Source organism: Oryzias melastigma, linkage group LG22 (genome assembly GCF_002922805.2).
Source record: "Oryzias melastigma strain HK-1 linkage group LG22, ASM292280v2, whole genome shotgun sequence".
Lineage (NCBI taxonomy): Eukaryota > Metazoa > Chordata > Actinopteri > Beloniformes > Adrianichthyidae > Oryzias > Oryzias melastigma.
The window spans coordinates 11,129,996-11,144,209 of record NC_050533.1 but is presented as its reverse complement, the minus strand read 5'-3'; the positions used below and the strand labels follow the sequence as shown (position 1 = coordinate 11,144,209).

The 14,214-nt window shown below is 36.6% G+C and overlaps 1 protein-coding gene across 2 annotated transcripts; it reads right to left on the bottom strand.

Moving 5' to 3' along the window:
- Positions 1-623: 623 nt before the first annotated feature.
- Positions 624-9,151, bottom strand: LOC112144309 (heterogeneous nuclear ribonucleoprotein Q). Of its 2 annotated transcripts, XM_024268798.2 has the most exons (12): positions 8,959-9,151; positions 7,190-7,349; positions 6,039-6,157; positions 5,822-5,929; positions 5,623-5,736; positions 5,250-5,426; positions 5,029-5,164; positions 4,104-4,309; positions 3,860-4,009; positions 3,628-3,749; positions 3,224-3,546; positions 624-2,187 (listed from the first exon to the last, which is right to left on the bottom strand). In XM_024268798.2, the coding sequence occupies exons 2-12, from the start codon at positions 7,335-7,337 to the stop codon at positions 2,162-2,164; spliced, it is 1,629 nt and encodes a 542-aa protein (XP_024124566.1). In that variant the 5' UTR covers positions 7,338-7,349; positions 8,959-9,151; the 3' UTR covers positions 624-2,161. The 2 variants fall into 2 exon arrangements, with proteins under 2 accessions (XP_024124566.1, XP_024124574.1); XM_024268806.2 differs by lacking the exon at positions 7,190-7,349 and having other exon boundaries at positions 8,959-9,150.
- Between the last annotated feature and the right edge of the window lie 5,063 nt (positions 9,152-14,214).

Below are 14,214 nucleotides of genomic sequence, written 5' to 3'. Positions count from 1 at the left end.
GGTTGCTTGACAGCAACAGTTCCACCCACTACTAAAAATTGAATTTCTAATTGTTTTTTTTTTTTAATTGGGAACGCTTTTACAATGGTTTAAAAGATGATTGGCATGAGTCTTTAACATAGTTCTTAATCTGACTTTCACTGAAATAGAGGAAAAAAGAATAGAATACAAATTTATATTTAGTAGATATTTTTAGGATGCTTTAAACTTCTCGTAAAGGTGTACAAGGTTCTTTTTCAAACCAATTAAAATGTCTCATTTAGAAAAAAGGTGTTATTCTGATTTTTATACCAAAAAAAATGCAGGTCAACAGTGAAGTCAAAGCTGCTCTCCTATTGGTCAATTGGTTTCTGAAATATTCAAACTGACCAATGTCTGTAGATGCAATTATATGTCAAAAGAATCATCAGATAGATGGATTAAGAAAAACAATCTTAATACTGTTCAGCCAGAAAAATATGATTTTTCAGTGAAATTTTCTTCTATATTTTGATTTTTTTTTTTTTTTGCAAATGAACATCATTGACCGACTAAAATATATTTTATCAAACTTCAAACCCACAAGTAGGACACCTCAAATAGGAAACAACTGAACGAATCTTAACCAAAGAGTAAGACACGAATGGAAAATCAAAAACTTTATTACAAAAATAAGTTACACTCACCTCCATTTTACAGTATAAAACATTTTATTTGCAGGAATGCAAAAAACGTTGTTGGCCACCAACAATAGTTTAAAACTGCTAACATGTTTTTTTTTTTTTTTCCTTTTTTCAAAAGGTGGTTGTTATGTTCTTATTGAGGGAGTTAACTGTATAGAAAACTGGGATTGAAGAGCAGTTTCCTGTATGCTATACCTGGAAATACAAATCATTTCACTGCAGTATCCCCTTCTGCCACTGTGGGACCCACATCCTCCACCCAACGTCTGCTTCTCCCACTGGAAGATATGGCAACTCCGTCGTCCTGTCAGGGAAACCTCTCGTATGGCTACAACCTTGGAAGCTGGTAAGGGATCATTTCAGATCAGAATGGAAGATTGTTTGAAATCATTTTAACTGGCTGACATGTTTTTTTTTTTAGTTAAAAAAAAACCCAACAAAACCCACTGAAATAACACAGTGGCATAAAAGGGACACTGCAGGGCTTCATTTTTGTAGTTTTTTCTGTTTTTTTAATCAAAGGCAGTTGAATGCCTGTGACGTTTAAGCTTTTACAAAAACGTAACATTTTCCAAAAAAACTATACAACCAGTAACTACATACTCTGAAGAAGCAGGGTGGCTAATTCAGTTGAATGGGATAAAAGCAGGGCTTGTTCAGACTCATCATATGAGAATGTTTTGCATGCCCAGCTCGACTGTTTGCAGTCTCCAGAGCTGCAGCTAAAAGGAGTATATTACATTACGTACATAATTCATGTTTTTTTTTTTATTTTTTTTTTTTTTTTTTTTGCGCTGCAGCTCTTGTGCATATTTTGTACGAAAACAAGCCCTGCTTTTATCAATAAAGTTTCCCTATGTACAGTACAGGCCGGGTAGTTTAGTCCTCTGTACTGAGGTAGTCAACTTACCCTTTAAAGACAAGTTCTGAAAAGAACCACTTTCCTGGAATGCCTGACTTATCCATGCCAGGTGGGTACACCCTAAAACCCTGCAAATGTTGTATTTCAAACATCCAGATCAAACGTTTCAGAATAACATGGATATTCCACAATAAAAATTGCGATTAGCACAAAAATATACAATAGCATCAAGCTCATTAGAGCCACTTCAAACCTAAGAACTTAAAAAGTGCAATTTCTTCAATAATTATTCTCATTTTTTTTTCTTTTTTAAATGGCATGTTCAGGGGTAGGGGGAGGGGGTGGATTGTAAGGGCATTTCATAAAGCCCTGCCACTCGGGGCAAAGAGGCTGTAGTGAGGGTAAGTCAATTCATCTGACTGTCTATCTCTTTTTTCTCTATAATAAGGTGGCTCTTTTTAATGGGGGCAAAAAGTGGGGGTATTAAATGAAATAGCAACATAAACAAACTAATGGGGGCGGGGGTCTTCTGTAAGGCTGGAATATCATTGGACCTTTTCATCTTGCTCGTCATTTCAACATCCATTGCAGCTTATGGTGTAACCCCACACATCAAGTCAGTATTCGCGGTAACAGGTCAGGATCGCCCTCGACCCCGTTTACCTGCAGAAACAACAGAGAGTTGGGGATTAAGTTAGAAAAAAAACTTACATTACACTTTTTCAAAGTAACCAATAAAAATGACATTTTATTTTAAATGTTTTACTTGCATTTAAAGTAAGTGTGTCGTTTTTACATGTTACTAACAAGGTTCAGAGTCAGTGTAATCACAGTAGCGTTTGTTCAGCTGTATTAATCTATTTTTTTACCATTCTGAAAACGAGGCTAGGAGTTACAAGTATTGTGCATAAGCTAATGTGTATAACGGTGCTGGACTGTTTTTTTCCGCCTTACTAAAAAAGGAAGGGCGTTAGCTTAGTCACACCCAAGTTTTATTTTTGGAGTATTGGTCTTTTTTTCCATATTTTGTAAATTAAGTTGGGAATTACAGGTATCATGAATACGCCAACATTTCTAACGTGGCTAGCGTGTAGCTTCTTACAAACAAGTTGTAGTTTCCCGTTACTATTTACTATATAGTGCGTTCACCATTTTCTAGTGCTGTCAGAATGTACCATTCAAAAATCGAGTGCACTAGAAATCTACCAGAAGTTTTTGAAAAAACTAGCATGCATCGATACTTGCTAAATTAGGGAATATAGACCACAATGCATGTGTTTAAATGTATTTTTTTAATAAAATGTTTTGATCATCAGAACACAGTGGAGTAAAACAGATGCAGTAAAATTGTTGTATTGATTAGATTTTACTTTGTGAAATCGGTGATGTCATACTTGCTGTAAAAAAAAAAAAAAAAAAAAGTATAGAGTTTGGTGTCGGAAATGCTATTAAAGTCCAGGAGACAAGATAGTCCTGCCCTATATAGTTTTTTATAAGTTAGGGAGGGTATTCTGACATAGCCCTAGTTTTACTGTGAACAGAGTTAAAGTCTGACTAACTGATTTATGTCTTGCTAAATGATCCTTTTACAAGATATAAATTCAAAAACAGAGCATTCATTGACTCGCACTTTATAATCATGTGTGCCTTAAAGTGCAGAAAATACCGTAACTTAGTTATAAAAAACTCAGTTCTTTACTTCTGATTGCTCCGAGGGTTCCTCTCTGGGAAAAACCCACTCGCCCCCTCGGTGTGACGGCGCCGCGGCCCCTTGTCTGATTAGCACCTCCGCGGACTCCTCTGGCTCCCCGTCCTCTCCCAGACCCCTGGAAGTCCTCATAGCCATAGTATGGGTCATCATAGCCTCCCCGGTAGTTGTGGTAATCATAACCGTAGAAATCGTAATAGTCTTCATAGCCGTAAAAATCGTGAGGGTAAGAATAACCGCCCCGCCCACCTCTACCTCTGCCTCTTGTGGGTGGTGGCATGTGTGGGGGCCCATAGTAATAGTATTCATCATACCTGGGGGGGACACAAACACACATCAATGAGTTGCTGGAGGAGTTCAGATTGCAGACGTGGACTTTGCTGGTTTCTGCTTACATTTGCGTTTTGGCAGCTTGTCTCTGGGCTTTGCGTTCTTTCCTCTTCTGGTCAGGAGGTTTGGCGAAGACGATCTCAATGTGCTCTCCCTCCAAGTCTTTACCGTTGAGGTCACCTAAAGCCTGCGTTAAATCAAACACGCTGATGTTCAAAGATGTTTTCATTGATGCAACACATTTATCTCAAATTAAACTTCCATAGGCTACAAATTGAAACGGAGCTTCAAGATTACCTTCACAGCACTGTCTCTTTCCTCAAAGTGGATGAAGGCGTAGTCTTTCAGTTTTTTCACTCTTTCCAGTTTGCCAAACTGACTGAAGGTCTTTTCCAGCAGCTCCTCTGTAACGGCACTTGCCAAGTTCCTCACAAACAGCACCTTGACCTGAGGAAAGGAGAAAAAAAATAGTTCAGAACTTTAATTTTTTTCCTCTGCAAAACACTTTTTTTTTTTTTTGCAATAGCGTTCCGTTTCTAACCTTAGCCATGACCTCTGGATCCGGGTCCTCAATGGGATCCGCCCACTCCACGGTGACCACGTTCCCCCACACCTTCACCTTTCCGCTCATCAGTCGGCGGCGGGCCTGAGCCGCCGTCTTGTGGTCTTCGTACTCTAGAAAGCAAAAGCCGCGGTTCTTCTTCTTGTCATCCGGCTGGTGATACAATATGACATCATTTAGACCCTCTGTGGGGGGAGAAACGATAAGGGGGAAGGGCAAACATGAGTTATTCGCTCCCAATCATCAAAAGTGTGTTACAGTCAGAAGAATCAAAGCACAGCATGCTATTTGAACAGCTCAAAGGAACGTGAAACGGATAAAATCAATGATGATAGTGTGACCCACCTGCATTAAACTACATTTTCACATTTAAATATAAAATCTACACGATAGGATTCAAATGTAGGTAAATCTTTTATTATTTAGCCACACCCACATCCTAAAAATGACCACATGGACCTGTTCTTCGGAGGCAAAACTTCACTCAGACGTTTTTGAGACATTTTTTCCTAACTATACAGTTCATGGATGCTGCAAAAGATGATTAAAGTGAGTGAATTGTTTAAAAAAATAAAGATGATACAGGTTTGTTGAGTAAAATTAGTTGGAAGAGGTGAACAAAAGTTCTTCGTCATCATACCATTCTTTGACTAAAGTCAATTCAAAGTGTTCTAAACTCTGATCCGATTACATTTTGGAATCAATTATGGAAAATAATAAACCAATTAGTTGCAAATGTGTTTTGCTTTCATCTCTCACATCTAAATAGTGGACAGTATAATAACAGAATTCTGTTTTTTTTTTTTCTTCCCAGTGGAAAATCAATAAGGGAAATTCTTTAATAAACAATTCCACATGTGATTTGTTAAAATGAAGATCGATGTCAAATGTGTGATGGCCTTACCTGTAACCTTTGAAAACTCTTCAATAATCTGCTCTTTTGTTTTGCTCTTGGGGATGGATCCAACGAACAGTCTGTTATTGGCCACAGAGATGCACACGCCGATGTGCTTACCCGGTCGGATTTCACTGTTGTTGCACTGCAGAAGCACAAAATAAAGTTAGGGTCCCAAAAATCTAGCAACAAAAGCTCCTTAGATTCGATGGTCTATCGGGACCACCAACCAATTTGACAGCCTGCTGCGCAGCCTCTTTAGTGCAGAAAGTGACAAAGGCATAGCCTCTGTTCAGGCCACTGAGGGGATCCATCATCAGGCGCAGGTCCCAGATGGGCCCGGCCCTCTCAAACAGCGGAACCAGCTCATCCTCAAAGAGGTCTCGAGGGATTTTCCCAACAAATATCTGTTGATGTGAGAAAGCAAAAGCAGGATTAGAGAAACTTTCTGAATGAGAATGGACCACTACAAACAGAAGAGGCCTCCATTCAGCTCTTAGCGGTAAACTATCACTGTAACCATGGTTACTACAGAGGAAAAAAACTGCTTCATCATTTGGACACCAGAAGAGATGCACGAGGAAGAAAAAGTTAACTTTTTACCTCTGTACCAATAGTGGGCTGACCCCCTGAGTGGGCAGACTCTGGTGGAGGACCCCCATACTTCCTCTGTCCGGTTGTCACATCAAGCGTGTAACCAGTTCTTTCCAGCAAAGCCTACAGAAATCACAGCAGAAACATTTTTAAAATCCACATTAAGTTTCACAATCCCTGCTTTACATTAATCAAAGCTAATTCTTACTTTGATTTTGGCTTCATCGGGTCCTTTACTGGTGTCTGACACTTTGGTCCCCTGTTTCTCTCTTTGTCTGTACGTCTTCATCACACCACAAAGAAAGGCACTTTTATTCTAAAAGAAAAACAACACATACATTCACAAACTTAAAATATGATCAAGTAACAGAAACTTTTTACTGAACATCACCTGTGCTGGAAAAGAAGAAGTCCATCAAACTCACCTGAACATGTGAGAGGTCGCTGTCCTTGAATTGTGAAAGGACTTGAAGAGCACCTTCCTCGTTGAATTCTTTTAGAGCCTCAATCGCTCGGTCGTCTAAGTCACTGTGTGACACCAGACCTGAAGGTTGAACACAGAGGAAAAATTCAGCAACCAGCTGACACAGAATAATAAAAAAAATGTTTTTTGAACCAATATTCATGTAAAATGTTGCTAGCTTAATTAATAAATGTTTACTAAACTTGAAAATAAGATTATCCTCAGCTTTATCTGATGATGGAATTAAAAGTAAATTTGGATTTTCAGCTTGAACTGGGATATTATGGGGAAATATTTAAGAGCAACTTGATAAAGCAGAACCTCCTCTGCTGTGGCTTTCTTAAGACCTATTCATTCATAAGTCTATTTGAAGTGAGGCTAAAAAGGCCAGAGCAGTCATATTCTAGATGGGGGTACAAAAAAAGTTTGAGAACTGCTGAAGCCGATGGACTAGGGCTGAGAATAAATAAATAAATCGTCAAAATGTGACTTGACTGACAGAACGCTAAAATCAATTTATTGCCTCTATACATAAATTTGTAGAGCTCTTTTGGACAATTTCAGAAAAAAATCATTGCTTCACTTTTAGTTCAATACAGGAATTTGTATTTTTTAAAGATATTTTTCCCTATTGTCCAGTTGTGAAAAAAAGTTCTTTGGAACCAAACAAAAGTAAAATAGAACAATTAAGTTGCTATCTACTCTATTTACAATAAATCTGAAACTAATACCTAGAATTATAAAGAACATTAGTTTCATACAAACAAAAAAAAAAAATCCTTCGGAATAACCCAGAATCAGATTGGATGTAATTTAAGGCTCATTGAAGAGCAATTCGTTAGCCACAACACCAGAAATCATGCAATTATGTTGTGGAAAAAATGTTGGTAGCTTTAAACTTTTTTTTTTTTTTTTTTTTCACAGATGATGTGGACTCAAATTTGAAGAACTGCAGTACCCATTTTGGTGGGAAACCACAAAAAGTTGCTTTAGGATTCAAATTCCCCTGTTCAAAAAGCGATTAAGATGACAACACATACAAAAATTGATACACACAATAATAATAAAAAAAAATTGCATATAATTTATGCAAATATATTCACAATGTCTTACCTGCTATGTAAATTTCATCTAGTTTTTCAGCAACTTTCTGTGGTAAACCAGCTTCTAATAAAGTCTGGAAGTGCTCAGAATGGGTAACTGCAGCAGAGGTGTCCATTGGTTCTTCTGGACCATTTCCATTAATATGCTCTGTGGCCATGTCTCCAGAAATCTGTGTAAATGCAATGAGCCAAATTAATCTTGGGTCAAGTCTTTGGTTGTGTTTAAAAGAGTTCAGTCTGCAAAAGAATTTGGCAACAAATAAAGAAAAATCATTTGATGTTTTTTTGATGAAATGAAATATTCTCATCCTGTTGTGCCCAGGTTATTATACAAGTCCTATACGAGAAGTATTCTATTAAATAAAATTGTTTTGAAGCCATCCCATTTTAATTATCTTTACTTAAGTTTGGGCAAAAACAAAGAATAATGTAAATGCATTATTATAGATTGGTAATTCTGACAACTAATTAAATAATGCTGGCTTACATCCACGTGGGTGTTTTTCTACAATAGTTAGAGAAAAAAAAACATTTGCTCACCACTGTCCTTTAATTATTATTTCATTTTAGTAAATTCCAATCGTCTTGGCGTAAATGGTTTAACCGATTCATCTACGTTATTCAAATTAGGCGTTGAACTGATCCATCACTGCTGAATTCAGCACATGCTAGGCTGCGATTTCCAAAGACAGAGTCCCGGTTTCCGGTGACTGACCAGTAATAACGTGTTAAGGTTTTGGTATGTGCGTTTTTTGTAGCACAGAAACTATCAGCACAGTTGCATTTCTCACTATTGTGATCCATTACAACGTTATTTCAATCATATTAATGCTTTTCTACAGTACTTCATTAGCAAAGGCACCTCGGCGCATTTGGTTACTATTAGCATATGACGGTATACTAAACATGAAAAGAATCCTAGCTTACGATCGAATATTTTTTTTACCCAAATTTGGTCTTCGTTAACTGTGGCTTAACTAAGTCGCGAATTCGGTGTCCGAAATTGTCTGCAAGTCAAGCTCCTAAGCACGTGCTTTCACTACTTACATTATCCACCCAGTAAATGTACCACTGAACTCTCAACATTAAAACCAAGGTCACGAATTTAACACCGTTCATTGTCCCCTTTCTCTAAACTAACTGTTATAAAGTTATGTTTGAGGGGAAATGGCTAGTTGGCACAAACTGAAGTAAGCTAGCTTTCGGGGCTAGTTCGCGCAGCTAATATTACAGCAATCAAGCTAACTCGTTGGGACAATAACATTACTTTTGTGTCCAATTTCTTACCACAGGCCTGTGGTTGTTATTTATGGAATTAGCGACTATTCGTGCAACCACCGGGCTAAGACCTGCTCACAAACTTTTGCACACATTGGCTTTTGTCATTTAGGTTGTATTAGCATAAGATGACAATGAGCGTGTCAGTTACATGATCTGTCAAAATGGGCTAACTGGAGTTAGCATGCTAATTCGAACGCTGAATCAGTCGGGCCATTGTTTGAGCGTCATTTGATGGTACAAACACAACCAAATGACAAAAAAGCTGCTTTGAAATGTAAATGAATGCAACAAGGCCGTGAAAGCTTGGGGTATGGCCAGCTAGATGCGTGGTTACTCGACGTGCCGCCACATAGGAAGAGTCCATTTTCAAAAAGCCGGTCTGGACAACTCGTTCCCTACCACCAGTTTCCACATTGTTTGAAAGAACACTGCACGATACAGAGTTTGGAGCACTTATTAGGCATAATTCTTGTGACCAATTAGAAGTATTCGTCCTACCTTCCGCTGGCACACCAAGGTGAATAGTGCTGATTATAGAGGAAGATAAATGTGATATTTAAAAGACAGAAAAAGTGTAAAACTCCCGGCACTTGTCCGGCTTCAGTCATTCACTGTTGATGATGTAAAATGGCTGCCACGTTCACGCCTCGAGTTTTGTCTCGTCGATGGGGTTTCTTGGACCGTCCTGCACGGGCTTGCCTTGTATGCGTACAGTAGAACAGCAGGCCAACCACAACATCCAGCAGCAGCAGCAGCGACGGCGATGAGTAATTTTATCACCACGTACCGTTTAATTCAGGACAAATATAATGGCGACGAAGGAAAAAAAAGATAAAGTAGTTGCTTTTTATTAACTATAAAGGCAACCTGATGGAAAAAATAAAACCAAAATAGCACAGAAACCGAGCAACAAAGACAAAAGAAAGATATATATTCAAAAGAAGGTTAATTTTTATTTAATATTTTAGCGATCATTTATTACTAAAAACACGATTTTAGTACAGAAACGTACATTTCAAACACAAAAATACCTAAAATCAACATGACCTCAATGTTAAAGTGCATATATCATGCAATCCTTAAGCCTTTCAGAGTAAACTATATCCATACAGATGATAATATATATTACCTTTGGCACACTAAAGAACAAGTTTTAAAAAAAAATATTGGTTATTTCTTTGCAAGTTCTTTTCTGGAAGTAAGACAGCTCCGCCTCTTGCTCCTTTTGGGCGCCGCCCATTTAATGACATCAACGTGGAGCTGGCCCCAGCAGTGTGTCTGCGTTTCGCCCATTAAAATAAAACACATCAGAACTTTTGCAAAGATGGATGTGCCTATTGTGCATATAATAAAATGGGAGCATTTTGTCGATCACCGCAAACTGAGTGGACAAGTGTGTGTGTGTTAGGGCGGTGCCAGCAGTGCAGACTCTTCCTAGAAGGGGCTCCTCCCCACTTTGTGACATCACACTGTGAGGACCAACTCGTTCATTTGGATTGGGAGGGGCTGGTGATCAGAAAGCAGGGTTTTAGAGAAATGTTCAGAGATGCATGAATGGCTCAAAATACAGTTTTGGGGTTGTTTGCCGTGAGTAGTTAACATTATGATACACTTAAAACTTAAAAAAGTTGATTTTCGCAATAATCCTGTTTCCATTAAATCATATCTGTTAATAAACACAAACCAACTCACACGATAAGTCATTCAAAAACATGGCAACAAATGTAAACAATACTTTGATTTAAAGAAGATGCGGTCAAATGTCTGCCACAGCACTAGTCTAGCGCTCATCATCTATCAAAGGAGACATTGGCGTCGTTTTCAGGACATGGAGTGGCAAGCTACGTTGAAGTGACTAAAACGCACCATTAAAAAAATCTGCTGTTAAAAAATGTTTTCTAAAGAGTGTGGAATAAACATATCCCATGTAGAAAATATTATTTAGAGTAAAAAATAAATAGATTAAAAATGACTGAAGCACTATCTAAAAGCAGTGTGAATAACGATGTTGTATTTAGCATACTTATTGGGGGAATATTTGCCTAAATGTATGACCAGTTTTTAGACACTCCATGTTATTTGTTTTTTCATTGCTAAGTGGTCACTATAGTCAGCATTTGCAAACATTAAAAACCTCTATAATTGTGAAAATCTGTTTTTAAATGGTTTACACACATTTTTTAGTTTACAAAAAGGTAAAAAATGTAACCTTTTCATGGATTTTCTTTGTCTTGTTGATCTTTCAGATCCCACTATCACCTCAACTCAAATAGCTGAGATTTTTCCATTGGGATAATCAACAATAATGAACTCTTTGAGAGGTCTCATGCCACTGTGACAGTGTCGAAATATAACGTAATTGTAAGTATATATTAAAAAATAAATTTTGGCATGTGCTTGTTTTCATTTAGAGATATTTATTTGTGGAACAATAACCAAATTTTAGCCAATTATTGACTGATAACATTCCTATTAGCAAAATTAAATTTCTGATAGTTTGTTCATGCAGAAGGGGGTTTTTTTACTCAGAAAATTTATCAAGCAATGGCAAAGATCAAAAAATAGAAAAAAATGATAGGAACATATTTTGAGAAATGTTAAACATTGTTTATTTGATGTATTTTCCCAAAGAGCCCACTTTACTAAATAGAGTATTGACCTTTCTCTGGACTACAACCGAAAAATTCAGCAATTTATTACTATTTTCATGAGTGTCAAAAATTACTTTTTATACCTGACAAGGTATAATTGGTAATACTAATTTACCCCTAGGTGTGCATGTGAGTTTTTCTGTTGCCATGGTGTACCCTGCCTTTGCCCAACAGCTGGGTTGACTCCAGCAACCCCGAGACTCACAAAGGGATTCAGCTGGTTCTGAGGATGAATGGATGCATAGATGGTACAGAGGAGAAAATTGTGGTAATAGGTGATCAATAAAAGGAATTTAAAGCAGAAAAGTGTACAAAAAAATCGTTGCTGCTTAGGCTTCTAAATCAGACAGAGTCTTTACTCCTCTTAATTGTGGTTGTATAACATCCCACAAAGATTGACATTTTTTGACTCAGGGATGTTGAGTTCTGATTGACTTGCTTGGCAGGACTTTTGTGTATCTAAAAGTGTCATCTACCATGTAATATGTGTCATCATCTGAAGGGGATTCTGAGAACCACTCTTCTGGATGATAGTAGTATGTTGACTTGTTGAAGAAAAACTTCAACAATTACCAAACTTTAGACAGTAAAACAGTTTTAAGCAGATTGATTGCAACCTTTAGGTGGCTTGTTGACTTTTGTCTGGTTCCAAAAAAAATGGTTAAAAACTCTATTAGGTCTGAATTTCTATGATTTTGCAGAAACGATCACTTGGAGCCTTTTTTGTAAAGGTCTGTGCACACAAAAAAGTAAATGAGGGGGGAAATGTGTGCATGCAAAAAATTGCACATTTATCAAGAAAAAAGTCACAAAATCCACAAAAAATCAAGAAAAAAGTCACAAAATCCACAAAATGATGCCTTCTTTTGTGCACACTTTAAAACGGACAAAAAACGTTGTGTGAAGGACAGCGAGGTTTTCCACGTCAGCATTGGAGGGTTTTGGAGAATACAGAAATGCACGAGACAAGATTCACTTAAACAGATAAACATCACATTGGAATAAATGACCTTGGAGGCTCAAAGCTATAAATTTCACATTTCTTATTTATATGTTATGGATAAATCAGGACAGGGTGGGGGCAGAACAATACATGCATAATTACATATCTGACTGCAGGGACGCCTGTGTGAAAACCTGTGCCATGCACTTTTGAACAAATATGGAAATATTTCTTGAATGTTATCTCTGATTTTAGGTGGAAATCTACTCGCAATTTAATAAACTTACCAAATCATGAACTCAATTTTTTTTAGTTCAGCCACTGTCAAGAAATCATCAGCGGAACACTTAAATCAGATTCAAAGGCAACATTTTGCCTTATAAAGACAGAAACTGAGTTTAATCTAAAAGTCTTTTCCCATGAAGGACTCTTTCTCTTGACCACAATAATACGCTGTAAGAAAAGTTGACTTAACATCCTTGACATACCTCAAATTCTTTGTTTGTGTTACAAAGTCTTTGTAGTGTTTGAAATCATAAAATTTAAACTATTAAAGATTTGTGCAATAACTTCTCTTATATATATAAAACAGGTTTCTGATTTTAAAATAAATGTACATAGTACAAATTTAACGTTTCTGTAAAGAATAAATAGTTGACAATGTGAGTACAACAACAAAGCATAAAGATTGTTTGGGGCAAAATAAATGAAGTAGATTTGAGATTTAAACATTGTGTGTTTGACTCATGACTTCATCTAGTGGTGAAATGTGGTACTACAAAGATTTATCTGATGTGAAATGCCTTTTAAAATTTGTATATATTGCTTGTTTTAATTTAATTAGTTCAATTAAAATAATTTTTAAAGTATCTTTGATGCAAAAGAAGCTGTTTTCAAATTAAACTCTGGGGAGTTGTGCATGTCTTTCCTCAGCTCTCTCAGGCATGAACTGCTTCTGCACTTGTCTGAAGGGGAAAGAAAAACAAAACATTCAATTACAAGCTCTAATATATTTAAAAATAAATAAGTACAGCTATTGAACAAAATAATTTGATTCCTAATGGTGTCATAAGGTCAGAAAACTCCAATTTGCACTTAAACTTGAGAAAGCTTTTTCCAGTTTGCAACAGCTATTGTACATAAAATACATATAAAAGTTTAAAACTGCCAAATATTTCACCCTACTATAATACCTCAGGTTTTCAATTTTAAATAAATTTTAGAAAAATGATCAATAACTTTTTTTTACAAGGTTTTTATGGGTTGTAGAATCTCAAGGACATTGATGAACCACATCACTTTTAAAATAAGACTGTAAAAAATAGTGGAAGTGAAGCACTTTGATGCTTTCAGGATGCACTGTATGCACAAATGACATTTTTGAGGAGGTACCAGGCTGTCGAGGCTTTTTATTTGGCTCCTATGTACATTTAAAAACAGTTTCTCATATGACTAAAGCATTTAATTGCCTAAATGTCTTTTTGTTTTCATAGACGATCCCTTTACAAAGCAATAGCAACAGCTAAAAACTGCTGTTTGGACATCCATCCATCCATCCATCCATGGATCCATCGGAGGAAACCGGAGCGCCTATGCATACACAGGCTCCTACAGAGCCTGGATTTGACCCATCCCAGCAAGAGCGTTCACCACTATTCCATCATGCAGCCGTTGACTTGACATTACCCTTAAAAATAAAATAATTAACATGCTTAGTTTCCATTTAAACTACTAAAAAGCTTTAAAGATGTGACCCATTTAACCTCTTACACACGCATGGATTTAATTAATCAATTAATTTCTAGTCCGAAATAAATTAAGAAACAAACATCACATTTTAGATTCAGTAGTTACGTTTGCTATCAAAAGCTTAAATTATAATAATAATAATAATAATAATAAATAGCTTATTAAATAAGAGCTTGGATTTTAAGAGGTTGAACAGGCAAAAACAAATAAATTTATTTTACTTTGTAATTGGAAAAAGATGAGTAATCTGTTTTGGTTTTCATCTTTAAAACAGATGAATCCACATCTGTCCTTCATGTGGAATATTTATCAATAAAGAAACCTCTAACCCTGACAGTATGAGGCAATCTTTTTTTAATTTGTTAATAAAAAATGATGCATGTTCAAATGGTCTTACTGCTCCAAACGGCT

Excerpts from the sequence above, each read along its gene's own strand:
- LOC112144309 (XM_024268798.2), bottom strand. The coding sequence starts at position 7,337 with ATGGCCACAGAGCATATTAATGGAAATGGTCCAGAAGAACCAATGGAC. Across the intron at positions 5,930-6,038 it reads GCGACCTCTCACATGTTCAG|AATAAAAGTGCCTTTCTTTG; the intron begins GTGAGTTTGATG and ends TTTTTCTTTTAG. Across the intron at positions 2,188-3,223 it reads AACCCTCGGAGCAATCAGAA|GTAAACGGGGTCGAGGGCGA; the intron begins GTAAAGAACTGA and ends TTGTTTCTGCAG.